This window comes from Aspergillus aculeatus (genome assembly GCF_001890905.1).
Source record: "Aspergillus aculeatus ATCC 16872 unplaced genomic scaffold ASPACscaffold_3, whole genome shotgun sequence".
Taxonomy (NCBI): domain Eukaryota; kingdom Fungi; phylum Ascomycota; class Eurotiomycetes; order Eurotiales; family Aspergillaceae; genus Aspergillus; species Aspergillus aculeatus.
Window position 1 is genome coordinate 1,003,074 of NW_017962978.1, and position 21,510 is coordinate 1,024,583.

Sequence of the window (21,510 nt, forward strand, 5' to 3'; positions counted from 1 at the left end):
CAGCTGAGTTAATCCGGCCCTTTTCCAGTCTTGCCCCGCGTCCAATCGGCGGGTTGTCAATCTCGTCCGCCCAACGGCATCGCCGGCTGATAAGAGCCTCAACCCAGCCTAGTTCTTTATCGCTGAGATCGCATGCGACCCTGACTGACTACTGCGCGAAACAGTGACAGCTGCTGCACTGGAATTTCTTCCCGTAGTCGCCTTTATGCAGGGCCACACATTATGCGAAGAAGCTTGCTACCCGTGACACCATTGCTACCCACTAGATATCTTTGATTGACGGATCTTCTAGCCAGGAATATCCTCATCATGCCGTTGACCTGTGAGTCCCTCCTTCGCGCGCGGGGTACCGCCAGCCCAGCTATAGTTACCTTATTCTCTGAATAGGACATCTCTGACCCCGATTACTCAATAGTCTGTCCCAACTGCAGCAATGCGCTCACCATCTCTCGAGCAGAGCCGACTGGAAGACATCCATTGGGCGTCAACCGCTTCGAATGCCGCACCTGCCCCTACCAATATGTCCTGGAACAGAGCTGGTTCGAGAAGACTCCGATGAAGCAAAAAGAGGTCGAGGATGTATTTGGCGGCAAGGAAGAATTTGCGAATGCGGATAGCGTGGCCAGTAAGTTGCATCGCCTACAATGTTTCTCCCTCTTGGCTGTGTGTTTCGATACCGCCAGCTTGGAGAGAACCCAGACAGAAAAGAGAAGGAAGCTTGCAGAGGCTGACCTCCCCCTCCTCCTCCTTCAGCCCAATGCCCCGCAGAGAACTGTAATGGCGACCGTGCATACTTCTTCCAGCTGCAGATTCGGAGTGCAGATGAACCGATGACTACATTCTTGAAGGTGGGTGCCAATTTTAATTATTATTTTTTTCTTCTTTGGTTTTACCCCTCCCCGCGGCTCTCCTGCGGGATGTATGCATACTGCCCGACATGCCTTGCTGATAGCGGATATTACATTCCAGTGTACCACGTGCGGCGCCAGATGGAGAGAAAATTGATGTGTCTTGCCCCTCGATCCAGGGTGGGAACTATATACCTATAATGTTGGGTGAAAATGTTTTTTTGTCTTATGGATTAGACTATAGAGAAGAAGAAGCAGTCGAGTTGTGTTCCGACACAAATGGTTTCGGTTTCTGGTGGATCTTTTTCTTTGGTCTCAAACTCTTGAAGTCTAACCTTCATGATGTCGACCTTGGGCCCTCACGATGGCCTGTGTGATGATGTATACATCTATCTAGCTTAAACAGATACCCCTCAATAGATGATTGACCGCATGATGTTCCAATGTAGTTAAAACAGCACTAAGGATGTTGACTAGTAGTTCAGGCAGAAGCAGGAAGGGCTAGTTCTGTCAGAGCAAGCGCCGAACCCAAAACAAAAAAAATATTTTAAAACCGTGCTGATGGGAATTTTACCTTTGGACCGGCAACGGGCAGATAATCCTCCGATTTGGATTGGTTCAAGTTAAGGTAAGCTTCCTTTGTTGATGTGTTGTGTTGTGTGGCAGCTAGTCCAGCTCTCATACGGTACCAAACTTGAGTCATTTTATTTGCCCCCCCTACACCCTCGGGGACTCGAATAGGCAAAGGCCAAGAAAAGAAAAAGAAGTTGTGAGCGGGCGGCGAGCATGCGTAGGCGCAGAGAGCCGCCAAAAACCGACGACCCTCATACTCAGACTCGGTGAGGGGCAATCTCAACATACACACGCACACACAGACAACATGATGGCAAAAAAAGAAACAAAAGGGAGGGGCGGCGGCAAAAAAGAAAAATTTGTTCGTTAGTAGTCGACCGGTAGGCGATCAATTTGCCTATCAATATCAAACATGTTGATTTTTTTTAGTCCTTTTCCCTTCAAGGTCCATCAAATGGAACAAAATCTAGTTCATCGAACGGAACACACCAACCACCGGGAGGCGAAAAAAAAAAAAAAAAAAAAAAAAAAGAAAGTTGGTATCATAGCAACACAGACTTTTTCCTTTCCCGTTAGATAAAAAAATAATGATCATTTGTTGCTGCTGCTGCTGCTGCTGCGGCGGCGGCGGCGACCGCGAGGTTGACCTCACATCCCACCGAGCCCACAGTGGATCGGGGCGGGCGCCACTCGGCCGTGCCACAGCTGCCCTTCCAACGGACAAATCAACGTTGCCACCTGCCGCGGGGTTCTGTTGCAAACAAGGCCAACAAAAGTCGGACCAGCAGCAAAATCCACTCCTTACCTGCGTTGATGCCCAGAATTTCAGTCCAAACCGAGGGGTACTTACGGGAACCTTGAACAGTACCTACGTGCTGCAACCCCCACCTTGAGTTTACGTATTTGGTAGTATGTAGCCAGCTGGAGGCAAAGTTTGAGGGAGAGGTACCGAAGAAGAGGATAGGGGGTAATACCGACTACCGAGTATCTGGATATCTGGATAGGTGGAAAGAAGGGAAAAGGGTAAAGAAAAGAAGAAAAAAAAATCTTCGATATAGTGGATACGGTCGCAAGTAAGGACTCCGAGTGGTTCACGATAATAGACAGGATAAGCAGAACCAAGTAATGATCGCATGGGCTCTGCTCAGTCTGCTCAGTCTGCTCATGCTGCAAGCAGTCCAGGCTCCGCCCAGCAGGTGAAGATTTTTTTGCGCTGGTCCCGCAGTTGGAACCAACCAGACTGGAAGTGGGGCTGGGTCAACCTGGTTTACCCCTCCATGTCCAATTGCGCTCATTATTCGCCAAGGGTTGGAGCCCGCCCGCTTAGTCGCCCTCTCGCTTGACCCCTCCATATAAGGATTTCCCCTCCTCCCCCCTCCCACAGAATTTTCTTCTTTCCCTCCTCGTCCGCTTCAGTACGTATATCTTCCCCCCCCTTCTTCTCGCTTCCCTTCTCTGTCTTCTTCCTTTCTTCATTCCTCTCTTACTGACTCTTGTTGTTCAGCACCTCTACGCATTTGTGGCCGTAGTATCTGAGCAATTTTTTTAGAACCTTTTCAAAAGTTCACTTCACAACACCGTCACCATGGGGTAAGTCCAGCCCACTATCAGAGTTTTCCAGCCACTACGACACGGGTGGCTTGGATCCAGCATCGAAAAGAATCATCGAGCTAACTCATCTCCAATCAACAGTAAGGAAGAGCGTTCTCACATCAACATCGTCGTTATCGGCCACGTCGATTCCGGCAAGTCCACCACCACCGGTCACTTGATCTACAAGTGCGGTGGTATCGACCAGCGTACCATCGAGAAGTTCGAGAAGGAAGCCGCTGAGCTCGGTAAGGGTTCTTTCAAGTACGCTTGGGTTCTTGACAAGCTCAAGTCCGAGCGTGAGCGTGGTATCACCATCGATATCGCCCTCTGGAAGTTCCAGACTGCCAAGTATGAGGTTACCGTCATTGGTAAGTTGTCTCCCATGACTCTGCAAGCGATGATCCATCATCTAACCCATCCGCCATAGATGCCCCCGGTCACCGTGACTTCATCAAGAACATGATCACTGGTACCTCCCAGGCCGATTGCGCTATCCTCATCATTGCCTCCGGTACTGGTGAATTCGAGGCTGGTATCTCCAAGGATGGCCAGACCCGTGAGCACGCTCTGCTCGCTTTCACCCTCGGTGTCCGTCAGCTCATTGTTGCCCTCAACAAGATGGACACCTGCAAGTGGTCCGAGGACCGTTACAACGAGATCGTCAAGGAGACCTCCAACTTCATCAAGAAGGTCGGCTACAACCCCAAGGCCGTTCCCTTCGTCCCCATCTCCGGTTTCAACGGTGACAACATGCTCGAGGTTTCCTCCAACTGCCCCTGGTACAAGGGTTGGGAGAAGGAGACCAAGGCTGGCAAGTCCACCGGTAAGACCCTTCTCGAGGCCATCGACGCCATTGAGCCTCCCGTCCGTCCCTCCAACAAGCCCCTCCGTCTTCCTCTCCAGGATGTCTACAAGATCTCCGGTATTGGAACTGTGCCCGTTGGTCGTGTCGAGACTGGTGTCATTACCCCTGGTATGGTCGTGACCTTCGCTCCCGCCAACGTTACCACTGAAGTCAAGTCCGTTGAGATGCACCACCAGCAGCTCAAGGAGGGTGTCCCCGGTGACAACGTTGGTTTCAACGTCAAGAACGTTTCCGTCAAGGAGGTTCGCCGTGGTAACGTTGCCGGTGACTCCAAGAACGACCCCCCTGCCGGTGCCGCCAGCTTCACTGCTCAGGTCATCGTCCTCAACCACCCCGGTCAGGTCGGCGCTGGTTACGCTCCCGTCCTCGACTGCCACACCGCTCACATTGCTTGCAAGTTCGCTGAGCTCCTTGAGAAGATTGACCGCCGTACCGGTAAGGCCATCGAGCAGAACCCCAAGTTCATCAAGTCCGGTGATGCCGCTATCGTCAAGATGATTCCCTCCAAGCCCATGTGTGTTGAGTCCTTCACTGAGTACCCTCCCCTTGGTCGTTTCGCCGTCCGTGACATGCGCCAGACCGTTGCCGTCGGTGTCATCAAGGCCGTCGACAAGTCCGCTGGTGGTGCCGGTAAGGTCACCAAGGCTGCCCAGAAGGCCGGTAAGAAATAAGCTGGTTTCTGAAGGGTGATGATGTTGTGATGATGTTTTCATGATTACAAAATATGGAATTACGGAACTAGACTTGGGTTATGTAGTTGATCCTACAAAACTTGAATCATGAATCATTTCGTTCTATTTTCTTCCTATCGTAGATTGTTCTTGTCCCTGTTGGTAGATTGTAGTTGTCCTGATCTGTCATGATCAATATTATCGTTGGCATTGCTTGAACCACGATCACAAAACGTCCTTCTCGTGAAGTGTTCGTGCTCCCTTCGTCATCTTAACACCAATTGTCGCCGACAAGCTCTTCTGGTAAGTCTCTTACTTTTGCCATACTTGGATGGGCATCGTCCACCCCAAACCTGCTCTGCGGCTTGGGCCGGAGAAGTGAAGTAACTTTGGAGAATCTCGATAGCGTCGATCAACCCTGCCTGAGACTTATACCCGGCTGTCCTCCATCATCATCATCATCATCATCATCATCTTCATCATCATCTGGGACGTCTATCTCGCATACTACGTGCGCATCCGAGGTGCCTGTGTGGTCGCACGGTGTATAGAAGAGACCGCTTTTGCGCAGGCGCAGCATATTTCGAACTCCTGACACTCTCCTGCTTCGGTGTGGTGTTTGTACAGGAGTGTGCTTGTAACCTGCTTTGCTTTTCCGTGTCGATTGTTCTCTGGGCGGGGGGTGACTGATAGACCGACCTCGGTGGTTGCTTGGTTAGCTTGTGCTCGGGATGCGAACATGGCTGGGGTGGGTTCATGCTGTTGATATGAATATGAGAAGCTCTGGTGTGTGTCTGTCTGTCTGTCTCTGGTAGGAGCACTTCGCTAAGTCTATGAGGCTTTGGTGTGGTGCTATGGCTCCCTGTCTATGTCTACATATGGGAGTGGGATTCAGCCTTCGGTATGTGTGGTGACTGTGGTGAGCTTCGTCACTTTCAGTGCGGTGTTTGCTGGGTTGTGGTGGCTGGCCTCTGATGGATGGCGGGCGAAGACTACTAGCCTGGGGAGGATTGCATGACGGCAACGGGGTACCGGTCTTCCGCGAGTTGCTTTCTTGCACTGTTGCCTTTTCGCGCTCCGGGATGTCGTGTGTGGCTTCCCTTTGTGCTACGGATGGCTTGTAGTTTCTTTGTTCTTGTCCTAGGGGGTCAGGATTACTTGCGTTGAATGACGCGACCCCTCAGTGCCTGAGATGTATATATCCGTCGCTGTCGTCACCGAAGCTGGGCTGGCATTTGGGGTCTAGACCATGCCGCTACCGCACACAGGTTACCACCCGTCACCGGATTCGAGAGCAGAGATGAAGGGTATACATCGGATGGGTTAGATACACGTGGTTGCCATCGCAGGTTCCTATGTTCATGGGCTCTATATCTCACAGCCCGCCCACCTGGCCTATCCCAATATATTGTACGTCGCTCAAGTTAACATGATAGATAGGCCATCGCATCTAGGCTAAGTAACGACTAGATAAGCACACATATCCTTTGAGAGATTTACTCCCATCATCAGAAGGGACTTACTACCAAGAAACTAGCTCATAGCTGATGGAGGGGAGTCTCATTCTTTGAACATCGATCATGCATGTAGCCATTAAAATATTCACCTAGTTTTGAATCTCAATAGGCCACAGTTTGTAACAAAAGTATAACCACTCCCCCGATGGTCTAGTTGGTTCATGGCGTTCGGCTGTAATGGTATTAATTGTAACCGAAAAGTCACCAGTTCGATTCTGGTTCGGGGGAATGTTCCTTTTTTTCCCGGCTGCTTGGTGGTTGGCTGGCTTACCTACTTCGTTAAACTTGCTGTTGCCCCTCTCTCTTCTTCTTTAATCCCGCCCATATACACCGATTCCCAGTATAGCCCCAAGAATTGACCATGAAAGTCTCGAGGAGCACTAGACTGACATCCTGCCCCAATACAGCCGAGGACGGTCACCCGGAAGGCGCGGTGCAGCCATACACCCTGCATTGGATTTCAACACCATGGCCCACCAAGTTTCAAATCATACGTCCCTTCCACTGTACTGAACCCATGACACAGGAGCCCACCGAGCGGCGAGAGCAAACAATAGCGCTGTCGTTCTTGTACGCACAGCACAGCCAAGTATATACACATACATTTTCGTCATCCGTCGAGGTTAAGGTTCGGCGACTCCTTGCCGGAGAACACGACGATCTTATCTCCCACGTGTCGAGGGTAGGTATTGCATAGCCCCTGCATCACCACATTCACGGGCGAGTCCGTCTGGTCCAATATCTGTCCACAACGTCATAGGCAATGGTTGGCCCTTGGGACGAGGACGAGGGTATGGCATTGTGCACAGATCCCAGCTGGACCGATGTTCAAGCATGGCGTTTTTGTTCATCCTGGGAGAATAAGCTAACCGGCCCCGTTCAGGCTGAGTCTGGATCTCTGTAGAGGGGTATATATAGTTCAACCCGAATGCCCGAAGGACGGATCAGCACGGTTGCATTGAAGGCTCGCTCCGCCGCTGAAGTTCCCACTGATTGGATACATCGGTCAAGGAGAACCGTTCGCTGTTGGTTGTATGGACCCGAAGGGCGAATGGGCTTGTTTCTATGTACTATCACAGTCACAGGTGTTGAGGACATCGACTGAGCGATACTTCCAGAGCCACCTCAGGAAAACCGATTGAGATGGTCCCTTCCCAAAGCCCTGGTAATTGATGACAAAAAAAAGAAGAGGCGGCAAAAAAGTAGAACTCCCCCGAACCAGAATCGAACTGGTGACTTTTCGGTTACAACTTCCATTACAGCCGAACGCCATGAACCAACTAGACCATCGGGGGTATTCGATGTGCAAGGGTTCATTATAGTACACTATGACCTCGCAACAAAATGGAGTGTACCGCCTGGGAGTCTACCTATCTCAACAGCAGTAAGCGCTACGAGGTAGTTCGCTGAGAGTTTTCATTATTCAGTAGGTGCACTCTCTAACACAGATAGTGACTGGCGTAGCATAGGAATGTGACTAGCACACTGGGACATGGCGTGTGTACAAATGTTAGGTTCATCTGCCGTCCTTGACTCTGTTCGAGCCTGTATACTTCCTCGTACTGTGATCTTTTGGGCCTGTCAAGCGGCAATAGCATCCGGGTAGGTGGGCTAGCATCTCTGTTGCTGGCGACTACTGTGATACAATACAAGGGACGGAGTTCAGCCGGTTGCAATGACTTCAGGGTTGTCCACGGTCTAGTCGATGGCTCTTGACGCACCGCACCGTGTGGCTTGTCGGAGATCGTGGGGTATGAAGAAAGTATCACCCGAAGCGTCGACGGGCAATCCGGTTGGGCCGAGAGTACAGCAGGCAAGATCATACCTCTCCTGGCTCTGGATCAGTTGTACCTCGCTGTAGATCTATTGTGGCCTGCTATCAGCCGAAGATGTCTTCGATAGCTCTCCCCTTTTTGAATTCTTAGCCGAACTACACTTCGCGGTTGATATCGAGAATCAACGACAGCTGGACCCACAATATGCAGGGTGGTATCCAGCAGGCGAGACCAGCGTGCTCCTTAGGGCAGATTGCATGTGGCCATATATGACGGGGCACCGGGTATGGGATTGAGTGAATGGCAGATGGGCAAAAGGAGATAACAACCTGTGGATTGTCGTGGTTCAACGAGGTGTTGGCAGGGGTGTGACCATACCGAACCGCACGACAGTGCCTGTAAAGGTTATGGGTACCAACATAGATTTCCATTGCCAAGTAGGCTAGTCTCCTCGCCACCTCGGAAATCATATCCCGCCCAAGAATCTCCTATTCGTACTCAGCTCGCCCCAGGGTGCGCTCGTCTTCCCGAGCTCTGGCTTTCCATGAGTGGACCGCCACATGGGCCAGTATCGCAGAGGCTGCATTTTGGCCTCGATATCCTTCTAATCTACATCCTGAGCCTCCACTTCTGTCGCGGCAGGCTAAACCAGCAGACCGCCGCTATAGGGGATGCAACCATGGCGTCTGTAGATTGTCACCCCTAATGCGATAACCGCTTCGAACCGAGATTCCAGCCCCAATTCGTCTGCTCGTCGACAGACCTCAGCCAAGAGCATAGCTGCCAGACCCAGTTGGCGGTACTCGGGTAAGACGAACCTGACAAACGCATCTGCCGATTCGCGTAGTTAGCTCACGGGCAGGAGTGGAAGCCAGATCGATGGCAAGAGAGCAACAACTTACACACATGCGGCTTCTGCATGAGCTTCATGTGCAGCTTGGTGAAGATCTCGATGCAGCGCGTGATATACTCTCGTCGAGTCCTCTCTGGATACCACAGCGCAGCAGACGGGTCGTGCTCTTCGCTGTCGCCGCTCAGGTCCCCTTTTCCTCCTCGCGCGTGCGGGCTCTGTCTGTGGACCTTGAAATGGACCCCAGCAACTAACTTGTTGTCCCGTTTACGGTCCCTGATCTGCAAAAAAGACAGAGACCGGGTTCTCGCGAGCCCACTCTCGGTGCAATTGCACGAGGTTCGTGAGCGCCTCTTGCTTCTGTGCCTCAGATTCACCTCCAAAGATAGGTTAGAAAGACCGGTAAATCGGGTTGGAATGGGTTCCCGAAACTGGTAACCTGGCAGGCGACGAACTCGGAGAGAGCGTCTGATTCAGGGTCTAGCTCGGAGAGTTGGAACCGCATGGTGTGGTGCCATATGCGACTTTTTCTTCCGCACGTACTATTTGGGCCTCCATGCCGGGCGGTAGCGAGGCCATCTCATCCCAGGAGTTATCTATCCACGCCGTTGGTAGTGGAGCTGGTCCAGACTGCCCTGGTGTTGTTCATTTCGTTCAACTCGCTTGTTTCGCCCAAGCTGATATAGAGGTCCCTTGCCACCGCCGCACGAAGGTGCAACCTAGTCACCAGATGCCCCGTGTTGGCGGCCTATCGCAACTGACCAGGGGACGTATTGGTTCCTCATACGAGGCGGAGGCTGGAGCTGGAAAGCTCGACGCCAACCTGGGCCTTTGGAGGGGAATTTCCTTAACCAATGAGACATGGTCCGCACGAGGCTGAGAGTGCCTGAAGTACTTGTACCTACCTAGTAGTCACATGAAATTATTCGCTGGAGCGGAATCTTTCTGCGCAACCATTGGGTTAGGGAGTCGTACACTGAGCGGAACCGCGGCCAGCAACAATAGAGGATACGGGGGATAGCTGTAGTCGGGTATTTAGATGTAATGGTGATGTTCACAGATGCCAGATGATGGAGGGGCAGCGGTAGGTAAAAAAAAATAACGGGTAAAAAGAAAGTGGGACGAGCCGGGCTTGAACCGGCCACCTTCAGATTACTAGGGACATCCCGAAGGATGAAACCTGGCGGCCGAAGTTAGTGCTTCAGTCTGACGCGCTCCCAGATGCGCCATCGTCCCGAAATTGATGGAAGGGGCTTCCTTTCATCGGTCTCTATAGACTACCTGCGCTAACCCGGTTTCCACAGCAGATATGCTCAACACCCATATGCGCCATCGTCCCGTCAGCTCAAGTATGTCATTCTTTCTTAGTACTTATAGGATATTGAGGATTGACACCAGATATTAATCTGACACTACCTGTCGAATCCCAGATGCGCCATTGCCTTCGAATTGGTGAAATGTGCTCCCTTCTTCTGGTACTTATAGACCATTCCCGCTAAGCTATTTCACAGCAGATATCCTTAACAACCCCTGTGGCAATTGTCAACTGCGGCTATGTTTTGGTGATTTGAATAGTCTTGTACACTCTCTAAGACAGAATTACAGTTTATCTTGTATGTAGCTCTCTTGGCGCTGCCGGCGAATATTCGTCGGGCTGTTGATCACGGCAAGGACTTGTATTGACATGAACGATACATCTTCTATATTACATTAGTGCAATTGTAATTTGAAGTGCAAATTAGCAACTAATTCATCCTCTGATGGTACCTTGCAGGTCACTGTTAATGACTTATGTTTATGTCTAGCTCATGCAATCACATACAAACGCTGGGCATACTGGATCAATCGCTGGGTATACTAAAGGCATGATGCAAAACGTTGGCGGTGTCCGGTGGCAGATATCCCATGGGCAAGAAGCCCTACCCGCCTCGCTAGCCGGCGAAGGGGGAAGATGCCTCCACTTCCAGACTCCGTATCGGATGGGATGCCCCGCTAGAGCTGATATAGACACCAAAAAAAACAAAAGGAAACGTTGGGGCAAGCCGGGCTTGAACCGGCCACCTCCAGATCTTCAGTCTGACGCGCTCCCAGATGCGCCATTGCCCCGTTGCACGTGATACTGTTATTACAGTATGTTACATGAGCGAACCAAAACACTTCGCAAATTCCACGCACCAACCGACCTGTGATGTCCGCCGTGGCTGCACGGGCAGGATCAAGTCCGTATACAGCCAGTCTCGGATAGCCATGGGGGATTCCCTGCCTCACCTGGGTAGTGAATTCGCCTCAAATGCCAAGCCTAGTAAAATGGAACACATACTAACGTTGATAACCCAGAATGACCAACACAAAGACAAAGGCTGTTACGAACTACAACCGATATATTCAGACCATCGATTAGCCATATCAGGCTATGTATTGTGCTTGATAAGTACTATGCGGGTCTGTCTGCTAAAATCTCAACTGAAGACGCCACGAGGTGCGTGCTACTCGCAGGCGGAGCTGTAGCATAGGCTCCCATTCGGTCGACGAGTCCGGTATGCACTGAGACCACCTCTAGGAGAATAGTCTATATGCCTCTCCCAAGAGTACATCATCTGGCACTCGCGACAGCACAAGTTGTAACCGGAGGAGAGCTCGAGGCGTGTGTTGATGACGCCAGTAGCCAAGGCAAGTATGGTAACCAACCGGGCCCCAACAGAGAGAGAAATATAGCATCCTAGTCATGGGCGACCACCCACTGTGACAGCGAAGCTGATCGGCTGATCGGCGGCGCGATAGTAGTCAGGCAGTAGATATTGGAACACGCTCACGCAAAAAAAAAAATGGCAGACCGGTCCCAACCGGTCAGTGATAGTAGCATGCGGTTCTCTTATCCAACGACAACTTGCCCTGTTGTGTGCTACCATGCTGAGAAATCGCATTCGAGCCACGGATTCCGCTATTGGCGAGAGAGGTGACCGTTTGCGACAGGCGGTGACAAATTAATACAGGGAAGGGTGCCTTATTGTCGGCATATCAGGTACGAGGGTGCGTCCCAGTGCCCCGAAACGAGCTCATTCGAATACACGGCCACGCCGCAGAAGGGAAGTCCTACTACTGCAATATTACATCTGGTCAAGGAATACTGCCGAGCTGTCACAGGAGCCCATGAGAGCTTGGATTGGGAGAATATACAGTCTGCGTCTCTGCACCAAGACCTGAGGCGGTAGTTTCTAGAGAAACACGCGCAACACTGTTGATACAGTCTGTGCCCGGAAATGTACCCAGCCATTCTTTAACCAGGCTGTTCGCTAGTCTTACCCCGAGTAACCAGGAACCAGATCTGCTCGATAGAGCTGCTGGCCGTCTATAGAAACAATGTTGATATGACTAATCAAGAGAAGCCCCCGATGGTCTAGTTGGTTCATGGCGTTCGGCTGTAATGGAAGTTGTAACCGAAAAGTCACCAGTTCGATTCTGGTTCGGGGGATCATATCTTTTTTTCACCCATCTTTTTGATATCTTGGAAGGCCGCAGACACATGGGACAAAGCAGGCCGCGGTCTTGTTAGTCACGGTGATTTTGACTTGTGGGCCGTTGTTGACCACACTTGGGTCTCCAAGTAGCCATGGGTGTATTCCTGAGAATGGCAGCAAGCGCCCGTGCGAAGGCCTTGCTCAACTTGCAGTGTTGCACCTTATAACTTCGTAAAAAGCATCCGAAGCGATACCTGACACTATGTAAGACTTCAAGCTTCAGTTACCGCAATCGATGGTGGATCCATGGTCAGTCAATCTTTATACTTTCCGTTGTCCGCGGCGCGCCCTTCCGTGTCTGCAAGTCTTCTTTCTCTATCTGCTAGTTTTCAGCTACCAGACTCGGCCACTAGTAAATTAACACAGTCATCATTACCTCAACAACCCCCGATGGTCTAGTTGGTTCATGGCGTTCGGCTGTAATGGTATTAATTGTAACCGAAAAGTCACCAGTTCGATTCTGGTTCGGGGGAATGTTCTTTTTTGCTCTTTTGGTATTGCAAACATCCCCTACCTACTATGGTCTTCGAGCAGCTACCGAACAGCTTCTTCTTCCTTATTTGCCGAATCTTACCGTAAACCATCGGTCATGCACAAACTTACCTTCAGGCCTCACGATTCGGCCGTTATACACCGACTATCGAAGCAAAGGGTCCCACCCAGGGAGTAAGACTGCATGTTTTGCACACGCCAGCAGGGATATCAACCGAGGCCTATACTATCAGCTCGAACAACTGGAATCCAAGTATTGCGGCCAATGACCATGATGTGGTAGATGCAAGGAGAGTGCAAGGCACTACCATGTTCATTTTATGCGCCAATCCCTCTGCGCGGTGAGGCCCAAAAATGCTAGGACGGCGAGCCGAGTTCGGGGTCAGATGAGTCCAACATCCCTAGCCAAATGGAAGGGGGCTGAATACAAGCTAGGGCCAGCGTGACACCGGAAAGGCCAATGCAAAAGAGAATGGGCGCGGTAGAGGCTGACGGGGCTGGAAATGCAAGCATGAACATTCTATGTATGATCATCTAACAACCACTAAGGAATATTCTAAAATCCCTTTGGGGTCATGACAACATGCGCATGTATTGGACATGTACGAGGCTGCGTGCAAATGCCGAGAATCACAACTCTCGTTCCTCTTAGACCCATTGATGGAGGGGAGACACAGGAGGGGTTGGTGCTTCGGTCTAGGTCTTGGTTCGCTTGCAGTGGTTAAAAGAACCAGGCGAGGGATGCATGAAACTCATCGCCTTATTGGGAGCTGTCAAGGATGATTATTTGACACCCAATTTCCTGGATGCATCCTATAATAACATGAAAGAACAGTGCAGTGCCTAGAGCCTAATGAACTATGGATTCTGGAACGTGCCATCTCGCTGATGGCTCACAAAGGCATCCAATTCCAGTAGGCCTCCTGCGAACTTGTAGGCTGGATTCCTTGTCTTCGGAACAACTTCTGAACGGATCCTCTCACATTGTCTGGCAGCGTAGGTGGGCAGGGTCAGAAGCACTCGTTGACCAGCTTTCTCAGTCGCTACTAGACTCTGCTGCTGCGATGGCTTTCTCCTGTGCCTGAACTCGACTCTTTCCTAAAGTAGTTGCGTTGTGTCGCTCCCCTAATAGGTCAGACTCTAAGAACGCATTCTCGTGTACTAGCAACCTACCTTCGATGGATTCTCTTAGGGCTGACCCAAAGGCTTTGGATGCAAAAAGACATTCCCCCGAACCAGAATCGAACTGGTGACTTTTCGGTTACAATTATACCATTACAGCCGAACGCCATGAACCAACTAGACCATCGGGGGTTGTTGGTCTAGCGGCTGAAAATTATGCATTATAGCCCTGCAAAAGCGTTAACCTACAAAAGGTAAGCGACAACCACACTTCCGAAACAAAAGTATAGATCCCCCGAACCAGAATCGAACTGGTGACTTTTCGGTTACAACTTCCATTACAGCCGAACGCCATGAACCAACTAGACCATCGGGGGTTCTTATTGATTGGCTAAAAATGTAATACGTTATGACGCTATAATTCTTTGCTTGTAACCTTCAGGCCTGAATTTCAGGTGCAACCACGAAGATGGGCGTCCCGCTTGGTGCGCAATTCCGGGCCATGAAGACCGCGGCACTGCGCTCGACACAAAACACAATGCGCTGCTGATTATCGGCTTGGAAGCATTGTTGCTAGATATTGTCACCGACAGCCTCGCCGACTGAGAGGGCAAGTCAATAAAAAGAATCCAAGCACTGAACAGTACATTCAGCCAGAAAAAAGAGATCCCCCGAACCAGAATCGAACTGGTGACTTTTCGGTTACAATTATACCATTACAGCCGAACGCCATGAACCAACTAGACCATCGGGGGTTCTAGCTGTGATCGTGCGTGCAAAAGTGTTATGAGACCCAGTCCTATAGCTCTTGTCATTCGAGCTGTTTATGACAAAGGAACGATCAGGTCGTCGAAAAGCAGGGAAACCGCATCTCGTGGTAAAGTATCAGCACTAGCTTCCGGAAAAAAAGCCCACGCTGGAATTCACGCCTGTTTTCTCGAATGTTATACCTCGCGGTCAGCCCCTCGCTCGGGAAGCGAGATGGCCAAGGTAACCTAAAACAGGGCAAACCGAATTCCATCACGTAGGGCAATTGCGTGGCAATGGCTCCTGATAATCTGCACAGTCTCACAGTCTACCGAGCTCTGGGCTCTTGTACTGTGTCCCAAAGATGGAGGGCGAGTGCCTGTAAGCGAGAAGACTATTGCAGCATCTGATGCTCGCAGCACAAGGCGAGCTAAACTTAGAATCATGATTCATTAGACCAGGCCTAGGTTCTTTGCAGAGGGGCTATTTGGAAGACTCACTCATAATATCCAACAACTGAGTAGTCAAACTCGGTGAAGTTTTCAGCCGCAGGCCCTTCTCCGTATAGAATAAGCACGACTCATATTTGCCAAGAAAGCCGAATGCTCATGGGCGCTTTGGGGGCCCGTGCGTGAAGAGTGTCCACGTACATACTCATGTATCAGGTGAACTTGGGCGAAAATCTGCTTTCTCTCTTCTGTTCGAGGCAGAAAGTGAGCTCAATGCGGGATCTGAGTGTGTGCCGAGTGGCTGTATCATGGTAGGAAGGGGGTTGGATGCAGATAAAAATAGACGAAGGAAGGAAGGGGTGGATGATTGTTTGACTTGGATGCGCCTTAAGATCTCTTGTGCTGTTCGGAGTCTTGTTTTGGGCAGTGGTAGTCGTTTGAAGTATCGCTCGGATGGTTGCAGCGTGGTGATTAATTGATAGCGCGACGCAGGGAGAAAGGTGCCTTACAGCCTAGTGCATGGATAGATGAACCGTTAGTTATACGGGGTACGATGACATCATCCAGGGAAGTACTCCGTACTATGTAGGCCATTTTCACTAGCTCCCGGCTTAGTTGTTGCTTGGATAATGGATAGGCTTAACTGACTAAGTACTAGGTAGTCGCCTGTGGCATGAGAATTGAGTCGATGTGTAGAGCACTAGTCGACAACCACGCCACTAATGCCGAAGGTTAGGTAACTGGAACGAATTATCTAGGCACTGAATTATTGTGAGCTTGCCGGGAAAGACCCAAGTCACCAGAGTAACCGTCTAATTAGGCAGTGCAGCTGCAAACATCAATGTATTTGTCTCCGAAAGTTTAAAGCAAGCAAGATTGCGATAGTCGGAGTCAAAAGCATAACGGTAGGGAGCCTACCGCATTGGCATAGAGAAGTCATGATCGACCGTGTCCCGCGTTTAAATTTTGGATTGACCTGGGGATTTTCGGACTTGAGTTTTTTGCAAATCACGACCCTTTCCCTTTTCAAGATTAATCAATCGGTATTGCCGTTCCAGAAGTCGAAATCACACATAAGTTTTCCATTTACAGTTCACATGGCCAAGAAAAGGAGGTTGTGGCCTGAGGCTACCTTGGTACTCTAAATCAGATGCGCCCACCAGTTACATTGGAAGCGGGCAGTTACATGATTCCATGCAGCACGTACCTGTACTGTACCTGCAGGGTCGCCTCCCGACCGACTGCGCAACACTGCAGCCACCCCCACTAGATCTTGGTCGAAAAAAAAACCCAGCCCCTGGGAAAGATGGCCCATTCCGTTTCACAATTTTCTACGAAAGCACCGTAGTGACTGTACTTGCTTACTCACCGATGACAGAGTGTTGCCAACTCGAGTGTTGCCAACTCTTTTGTTGCTTCACACACGGCAACTGTGATAGCCAAACCAGGATCGTGATACTAGATGGAACAAAATTGGGACAGCGACTGTCTTGCCACTGCCTGAGCGGTGGAGTAGTACCAAGTAACTTGCTAGGAACTACTACGTAGGCAACGGATGCTCGCTAAGTTGTCCGCTCGGCTGTCTGTTGTGTACGTGTCGTCCTGTCTTGGCTGGTGCTGGTAATCCATTGCTCAAGAATTGGATTCAAGTTTTGCATGGCGAGCATACTCCTGGTAGTCTCTGGTACTTCCCTCTTCTGCCATCAGCAGAGAGGTATTCATATTTCTTCATTTGTTGCGGAGTCGAGTGGGCACGGCTTGAGCACTGTTATGTCCGAGTAAATATCCTGCTCCCGTCCTCGCTGTCTGAGATTGATGCTCAGAGTGCACTGGTGCAGACACCACGGCTTACTAACCTATTCAGAACAGTCCACCTGGCACATCGATCAATATGGGGGTGGTATTAATGTGCTCTGCACAAATGGGTCCCGCGCATCAGCCAATGGTTATTTGACGGTGCGAACCGACAAGTGGGATGGCTCCATCGAGAGATGGATCATGCGCTCGTTGCTGATAACAGTGGTTCATCCTCAGGAGGCGGCCACCCTTTCCGCTTCTCCGATTTCCTGCTGCTTGTGTTGTTCCGAATCCTCAGTCACCGAGTCTCAGATGTAAGAGGCCCAGGACATTACTGAGTCATTGGAGGGTATTAATATCTCAGACAGAGATACCAAGAACTTGAATCAGAAACCGGGCTCCGGGCAACATCCTGCAACGGCAGAGTGATCGAGTCTGGAGACACAAGAAGCAAGTACGGAGTACGATGATCACGTACTCGAGAACATTTTGGCAAATGTATCGAAAAAGGGGGTTTGAGGAGATGTGAGGAGAGGATCTGACTGGACCAGTGGTTGGTGTGCAGCAGGAACCGGCTGAATGTAGTTTAGCGTGATGAGTTCCTGACTCTAGCGTCAGCCCCATCAGCCCGAGCTAGCCTTGAAACCGACTAGTGTCCTCGCCTTGTTCCACGGGTGTCGAGGCATCCCATTCCATGTACGGAATTCAATTCATCCATGCCACACCTCCTTTTCTCCTCCCCTCTTATCCAACCCAAACTTTTCTCTGGGGTCCTCGTCATCATTGTTTTGCTTATTCCCCTCTCCATGCATCCTGTTACGCTACACTGAGTTCCCAATATAGAGCGAAGCGAAAGCACTCGCACAAGTACAGTTTACACTACAGTACGGAGTAAATCGGGATGTTTCATACAGTCTGACGGGCTTCGAGTTTTGCGCTCTCTCATCCTTACTTGTTTGGGCCGCTGCTACTACCGCCATGTCTGACCCCAGAGAACTAAATCTCCGGCTAACAATTTAGTTCACGGGCGGACTTCCATATTCTTTGGCAGAACCTCATCCAGTTGGAAATTCACTCGCTTTGCTCGCTTCAAAGTAAAGATTACCAGTCTGTCCCTGCATTGGTTTCTGGAGGACATGTTCGACAGGCCGGATTAGCCACCCAAGGCAGATTGTTGATGAGACAGACTGCTGGATGTATGAACCAAATTCTCCGCCTTCCTCCACAACTTTGTGATCTGGTTCAGCACGGCTGCACGAGTTGGAGTCATGCACCACACTGCATTGCTCCGCACGGCTCTCAGGACAACACACTAGTGGTCTAGTGCCATTCAAGATCCTCACTTGCTCCAGTGGAGACGATCGGCCCTCGACTGCCGTCCCAAGTCTTTCTCATACACTTTTTACCCCCCAAGAAGCAGTGGCGTGTTCGCGGTGCTCTGCCTCTGACTTTCTTGTGCCATTGATGGCCCTGCGTTAAGCCATTTGGGGGAATAACTGAGTTTCGGCCTATTGGCGTTTCTGATAACTTTCGTTGCCCACATCTCCCACGCTGTTCACCCCCTCCTTCTCCTAAAATAGTCGCGCTCCATCTGTTTCTTTTTTTCTCTTCCCATAACCTTGCTTCAAATCCTTGTCCTTTTAGACTGCGACCATTGTCGCTAGCATTCTCTTGTTACAAGACCATATCTGATCCATTTTGTCCTTCCTTCCATTGCACCTTTAGTCTATCTCTTGCACATACTTGGTCGGTGTGCCCAAGCACCACAATCTTTGTACATACATACTACTGTCATTCTCTTCGGTTTATCAATTCCCCACTCTCATTATCGGAGTCCCTCCCCCTTTCCCTCAGTGTCTTCAACGGTCCTTGCGCACGCACCCACGCGCTCTTCATTCCCTACCAAAACCCGAGATTCGTGCACTGTTCTTCGACCGAGTGTCTCATGCAACACCGATCTTCAAAATGAGCGTTGTCGCCAGTAGACCTACGAGCACGCCTGTCTCCTACAGCGCTATTCCTCATCAAAGCCAGGTCATTTCAGATTACAAGGATTCGATGTATGCCGTGACGGTGCAGCCGGTCTCATCTCGCACATCATCAGTCTCTTCATTCAAAAGCAATTACAGTGTTTCAACTGCACCCACAGAATACTCTACCTCCCCTGTCTTCTCGGCATCACATCCTCGCTTCTGCGACTCGGCTGCGTCTCTGGACAAGATCTTGGAGTCGGTCTTCAAGCGTTTACCCCAGGAGGTGTACGATGTGATTTTAGATCAATTATACTACTTACATACAGGCCCCAACCAAAATGGATGCCTAACATGCTTCCAACGCGACTTACATGCGCTCTCACTAACCTGTCGCCCGTGGGAGAAGGCAGTCAGAGCAAGACTGTGAGTGATGCACTAGTCTAAGAACGACATTGGAGCTAATAGATCCTCCCATCTTAGGTACAACCGTATACACATCATTGGGAACGATTCACCGAACCAATTGAAGAAATATCGATTGAAGCGCGGAAGTCGCCTCAAGCTATTACGGCGAACCCTCCGGGAGAGGAAATTGCTGGCCAATCTTGTTCTAGAGCTTCGGGTACCCCAATTAGACCTGCTATTCACAACAATCAGACACAGTACCCAATGGCAGGAATATCGGGATTTGGTCGCGTCCGTGGTCATGGTCTGCCCGAATTTGGAACGGCTGCTGGGCTTGACCATTCCTTACCATCACGAATTTGACCGCCTGACACATGCGTTATCGACGCGGCGGAAGCTGAAGGAGCACACGTGGATCTTGGGAGAGGCTGCGGCGATAACTGAGAGATCGCCTCGAAGTACATACTGCCCCTGGAGCTTGGGTCCATCACAAATGTTCGAGTTCCTCGACTATCATGCGCAGTGGACATCCTTGGAAACTCTAATGCTTTACGGGCTCGATGAGAAAAACTCCCTAGAGCCAAGTATCTTCCTTCGCATGTGCAGTGAGCTCCCTTCGTTGCGAAACCTCTGCATCTCCAATTTCGACGCAGACGCCTTCAATGACAGCACCTTGCAATGCCTACCACCGCTGGAATCGCTCCGCCTGGAAAATCTCCCGGGAGTCACCGACACGGGCCTCTGCCAGTACGCATCGCAACCCGAGTCTAGCTCCCTTGAATCTCTCGCTCTTATTGAGCAAAACATCGACTCGCTCCTGGTGATCTCGAAAATGCTAGCATCTCTCAGTCAGCTTAAACGCTTCACTTTCGTTCAAAGCAATAAATGCCCGACGCTGAATACCGACGGTATCGTTTTCCAGCCGCTTTTGGCCTCGTCAAGTCTCGAATATCTTCACTGGGATGTTTCCGGCCCCGACTCCGGTGCTGCCTTGGGCAGACTCGACTACGTCCCGTTCATCAAACCACCCCGGCATACGGATTCACCAAACTCACATCTTGCTCAAAGCATTCTTGCTAGCGGATTTCCTCGCCTCGAGGCTCTGCGTGCGCCCTCAGACATAGAACCTCCCGGGGTCTTGCAGGCTGTGTGCCAGCCTATGCCACGTGGACAGGCGCTGCTCAAACCTGATCGCTATAGTCTTCCCCGCAGCTCCCATGGTTCAGTCACAACCCGGCCAATGGCATTACCCGCAGGAAACAACTTGACTTCTGCTCGCATCCGAGCCCAAACATTCATCGATATGGCCGCGAAGGATACGGAAACTGGGATGAGATTCCTCGTTACCGACCATTCAGACTCCTATGTACCGGACAACGCACTCGAAGATGAGTCTTCCGACGATGAATCTGATCTTGGAATGGACGAGTTTGACATCGGCGGCGTGGGACGCGAGCGGCAAAACCACGATGTCGAGACGGATGAGCATGAGGGACCGGCTGTTGTGTACCATTTCCATATGCCGGCATTTATGGGCAGAATTGGTTCCAGGACCAGTGCACAGGACGTTTCGATCCCGCGGTTTGTTCTTCGACCGGATATACCTGGGCAGGATGGAGATGGGGGATTGGTTTCGTGGAAGAACGTACACGCTTCTAATCAATCCCTGACATACGCTGCTGGAGTTGGGGCGGACTGCTTTGGGGTCAAGGGACACACCAAGCCGCTGGCTGAGGAGCCGCCATCCCCGACCTCGACTACTACTTCACGATTTGGATGGGGGAGCATCGGAAGCCGTTCCGCGCTGGGTACGAGTCCGAATACGCCTATAACCCCGTCCACGCCAATGTCGATAGCAGCACTTCCCTGGGATCGCGATGCTTGCACTGGGTCGTGGAACTACAGTCACCGAAGTGGACGAGAATGGTGGTTCCATATGGAACGAGACCGCCCGGGAAATGTCGAGATTGTCGATGTCAAGCGGCTGTTCTAATTCCTTTCCCCCCCCAGCATTGTTGGTTACAATACAGCATGCGATAGGAGCATGCACCTACGCAGAAACGGCGTTTACGGACTCTTACGGGCGGACGATCTTCTTTTTCTCATTACTTTCTCTGTCTCATCGAAAATGATGAGCCTGGTGATCTCCCAGTGAATCTGGCACATCACGGGGAAACGTCGAGTTCTCTTGATACCACTTATAATCTTTGATTCCCCTGCTCAACTCTTACGATCTGGCGCATCTCCGGTCGAGTTCATACATCCTTGGCCGCACAATCTCTTTGTATTATATACGTTCCTCCTTTTCCCTCCTC

At 50.7% G+C, this 21,510-nt stretch overlaps 4 protein-coding genes and 9 non-coding genes across 13 annotated transcripts; 6 read left to right on the forward strand and 7 right to left on the reverse strand.

Moving 5' to 3' along the window:
• Positions 1-95: 95 nt before the first annotated feature.
• Positions 96-1,280, forward strand: ASPACDRAFT_75999 (DNA-directed RNA polymerase III core subunit RPC11). Its single transcript, XM_020204612.1, has 4 exons — positions 96-322; positions 416-625; positions 754-848; positions 970-1,280. Exons 1-4 carry the CDS (start codon positions 310-312, stop codon positions 1,003-1,005), a joined length of 354 nt encoding a protein of 117 aa, XP_020059228.1. The 5' UTR covers positions 96-309; the 3' UTR covers positions 1,006-1,280.
• A 1,671-nt stretch (positions 1,281-2,951) lies between these two features.
• Positions 2,952-4,676, forward strand: ASPACDRAFT_1879088 (elongation factor 1-alpha). The gene is made up of 3 exons (XM_020198152.1): positions 2,952-3,011; positions 3,114-3,382; positions 3,442-4,676. Exons 1-3 carry the CDS (start codon positions 3,007-3,009, stop codon positions 4,548-4,550), a joined length of 1,383 nt encoding a protein of 460 aa, XP_020059229.1. The 5' UTR covers positions 2,952-3,006; the 3' UTR covers positions 4,551-4,676.
• Positions 4,677-6,206: 1,530 nt separating this feature from the next.
• On the forward strand, positions 6,207-6,295 carry ASPACDRAFT_t73. Its single transcript has one exon. It is a non-coding gene; the product is annotated as a tRNA-Tyr (tRNA).
• Positions 6,296-7,276: 981 nt separating this feature from the next.
• ASPACDRAFT_t86 lies at positions 7,277-7,362 on the reverse strand. Its single transcript has one exon. It is a non-coding gene; the product is annotated as a tRNA-Tyr (tRNA).
• A 1,047-nt stretch (positions 7,363-8,409) lies between these two features.
• On the reverse strand, positions 8,410-8,995 carry ASPACDRAFT_76001 (GNAT family N-acetyltransferase). Its single transcript, XM_020204613.1, has 2 exons — positions 8,745-8,995; positions 8,410-8,673 (listed from the first exon to the last, which is right to left on the reverse strand). The coding sequence occupies exons 1-2, from the start codon at positions 8,770-8,772 to the stop codon at positions 8,486-8,488; spliced, it is 216 nt and encodes a 71-aa protein (XP_020059230.1). The 5' UTR covers positions 8,773-8,995; the 3' UTR covers positions 8,410-8,485.
• Positions 8,996-9,809: 814 nt separating this feature from the next.
• On the reverse strand, positions 9,810-9,928 carry ASPACDRAFT_t85. Its single transcript has one exon. It is a non-coding gene; the product is annotated as a tRNA-Phe (tRNA).
• Positions 9,929-10,725: 797 nt separating this feature from the next.
• Positions 10,726-10,798, reverse strand: ASPACDRAFT_t84. Its single transcript has one exon. It is a non-coding gene; the product is annotated as a tRNA-Phe (tRNA).
• A 1,280-nt stretch (positions 10,799-12,078) lies between these two features.
• Positions 12,079-12,164, forward strand: ASPACDRAFT_t74. Its single transcript has one exon. It is a non-coding gene; the product is annotated as a tRNA-Tyr (tRNA).
• A 430-nt stretch (positions 12,165-12,594) lies between these two features.
• Positions 12,595-12,683, forward strand: ASPACDRAFT_t75. The gene has a single exon. It is a non-coding gene; the product is annotated as a tRNA-Tyr (tRNA).
• Positions 12,684-13,928: 1,245 nt separating this feature from the next.
• On the reverse strand, positions 13,929-14,016 carry ASPACDRAFT_t83. Its single transcript has one exon. It is a non-coding gene; the product is annotated as a tRNA-Tyr (tRNA).
• A 99-nt stretch (positions 14,017-14,115) lies between these two features.
• On the reverse strand, positions 14,116-14,201 carry ASPACDRAFT_t82. Its single transcript has one exon. It is a non-coding gene; the product is annotated as a tRNA-Tyr (tRNA).
• A 290-nt stretch (positions 14,202-14,491) lies between these two features.
• On the reverse strand, positions 14,492-14,579 carry ASPACDRAFT_t81. Its single transcript has one exon. It is a non-coding gene; the product is annotated as a tRNA-Tyr (tRNA).
• Positions 14,580-18,782: 4,203 nt separating this feature from the next.
• ASPACDRAFT_50360 (uncharacterized protein) lies at positions 18,783-21,188 on the forward strand (the record flags this gene model as incomplete). Its single annotated transcript, XM_020202342.1, has 2 exons — positions 18,783-19,213; positions 19,271-21,188. 2 exons carry the CDS (start codon positions 18,783-18,785, stop codon positions 21,186-21,188), a joined length of 2,349 nt encoding a protein of 782 aa, XP_020059231.1.
• Between the last annotated feature and the right edge of the window lie 322 nt (positions 21,189-21,510).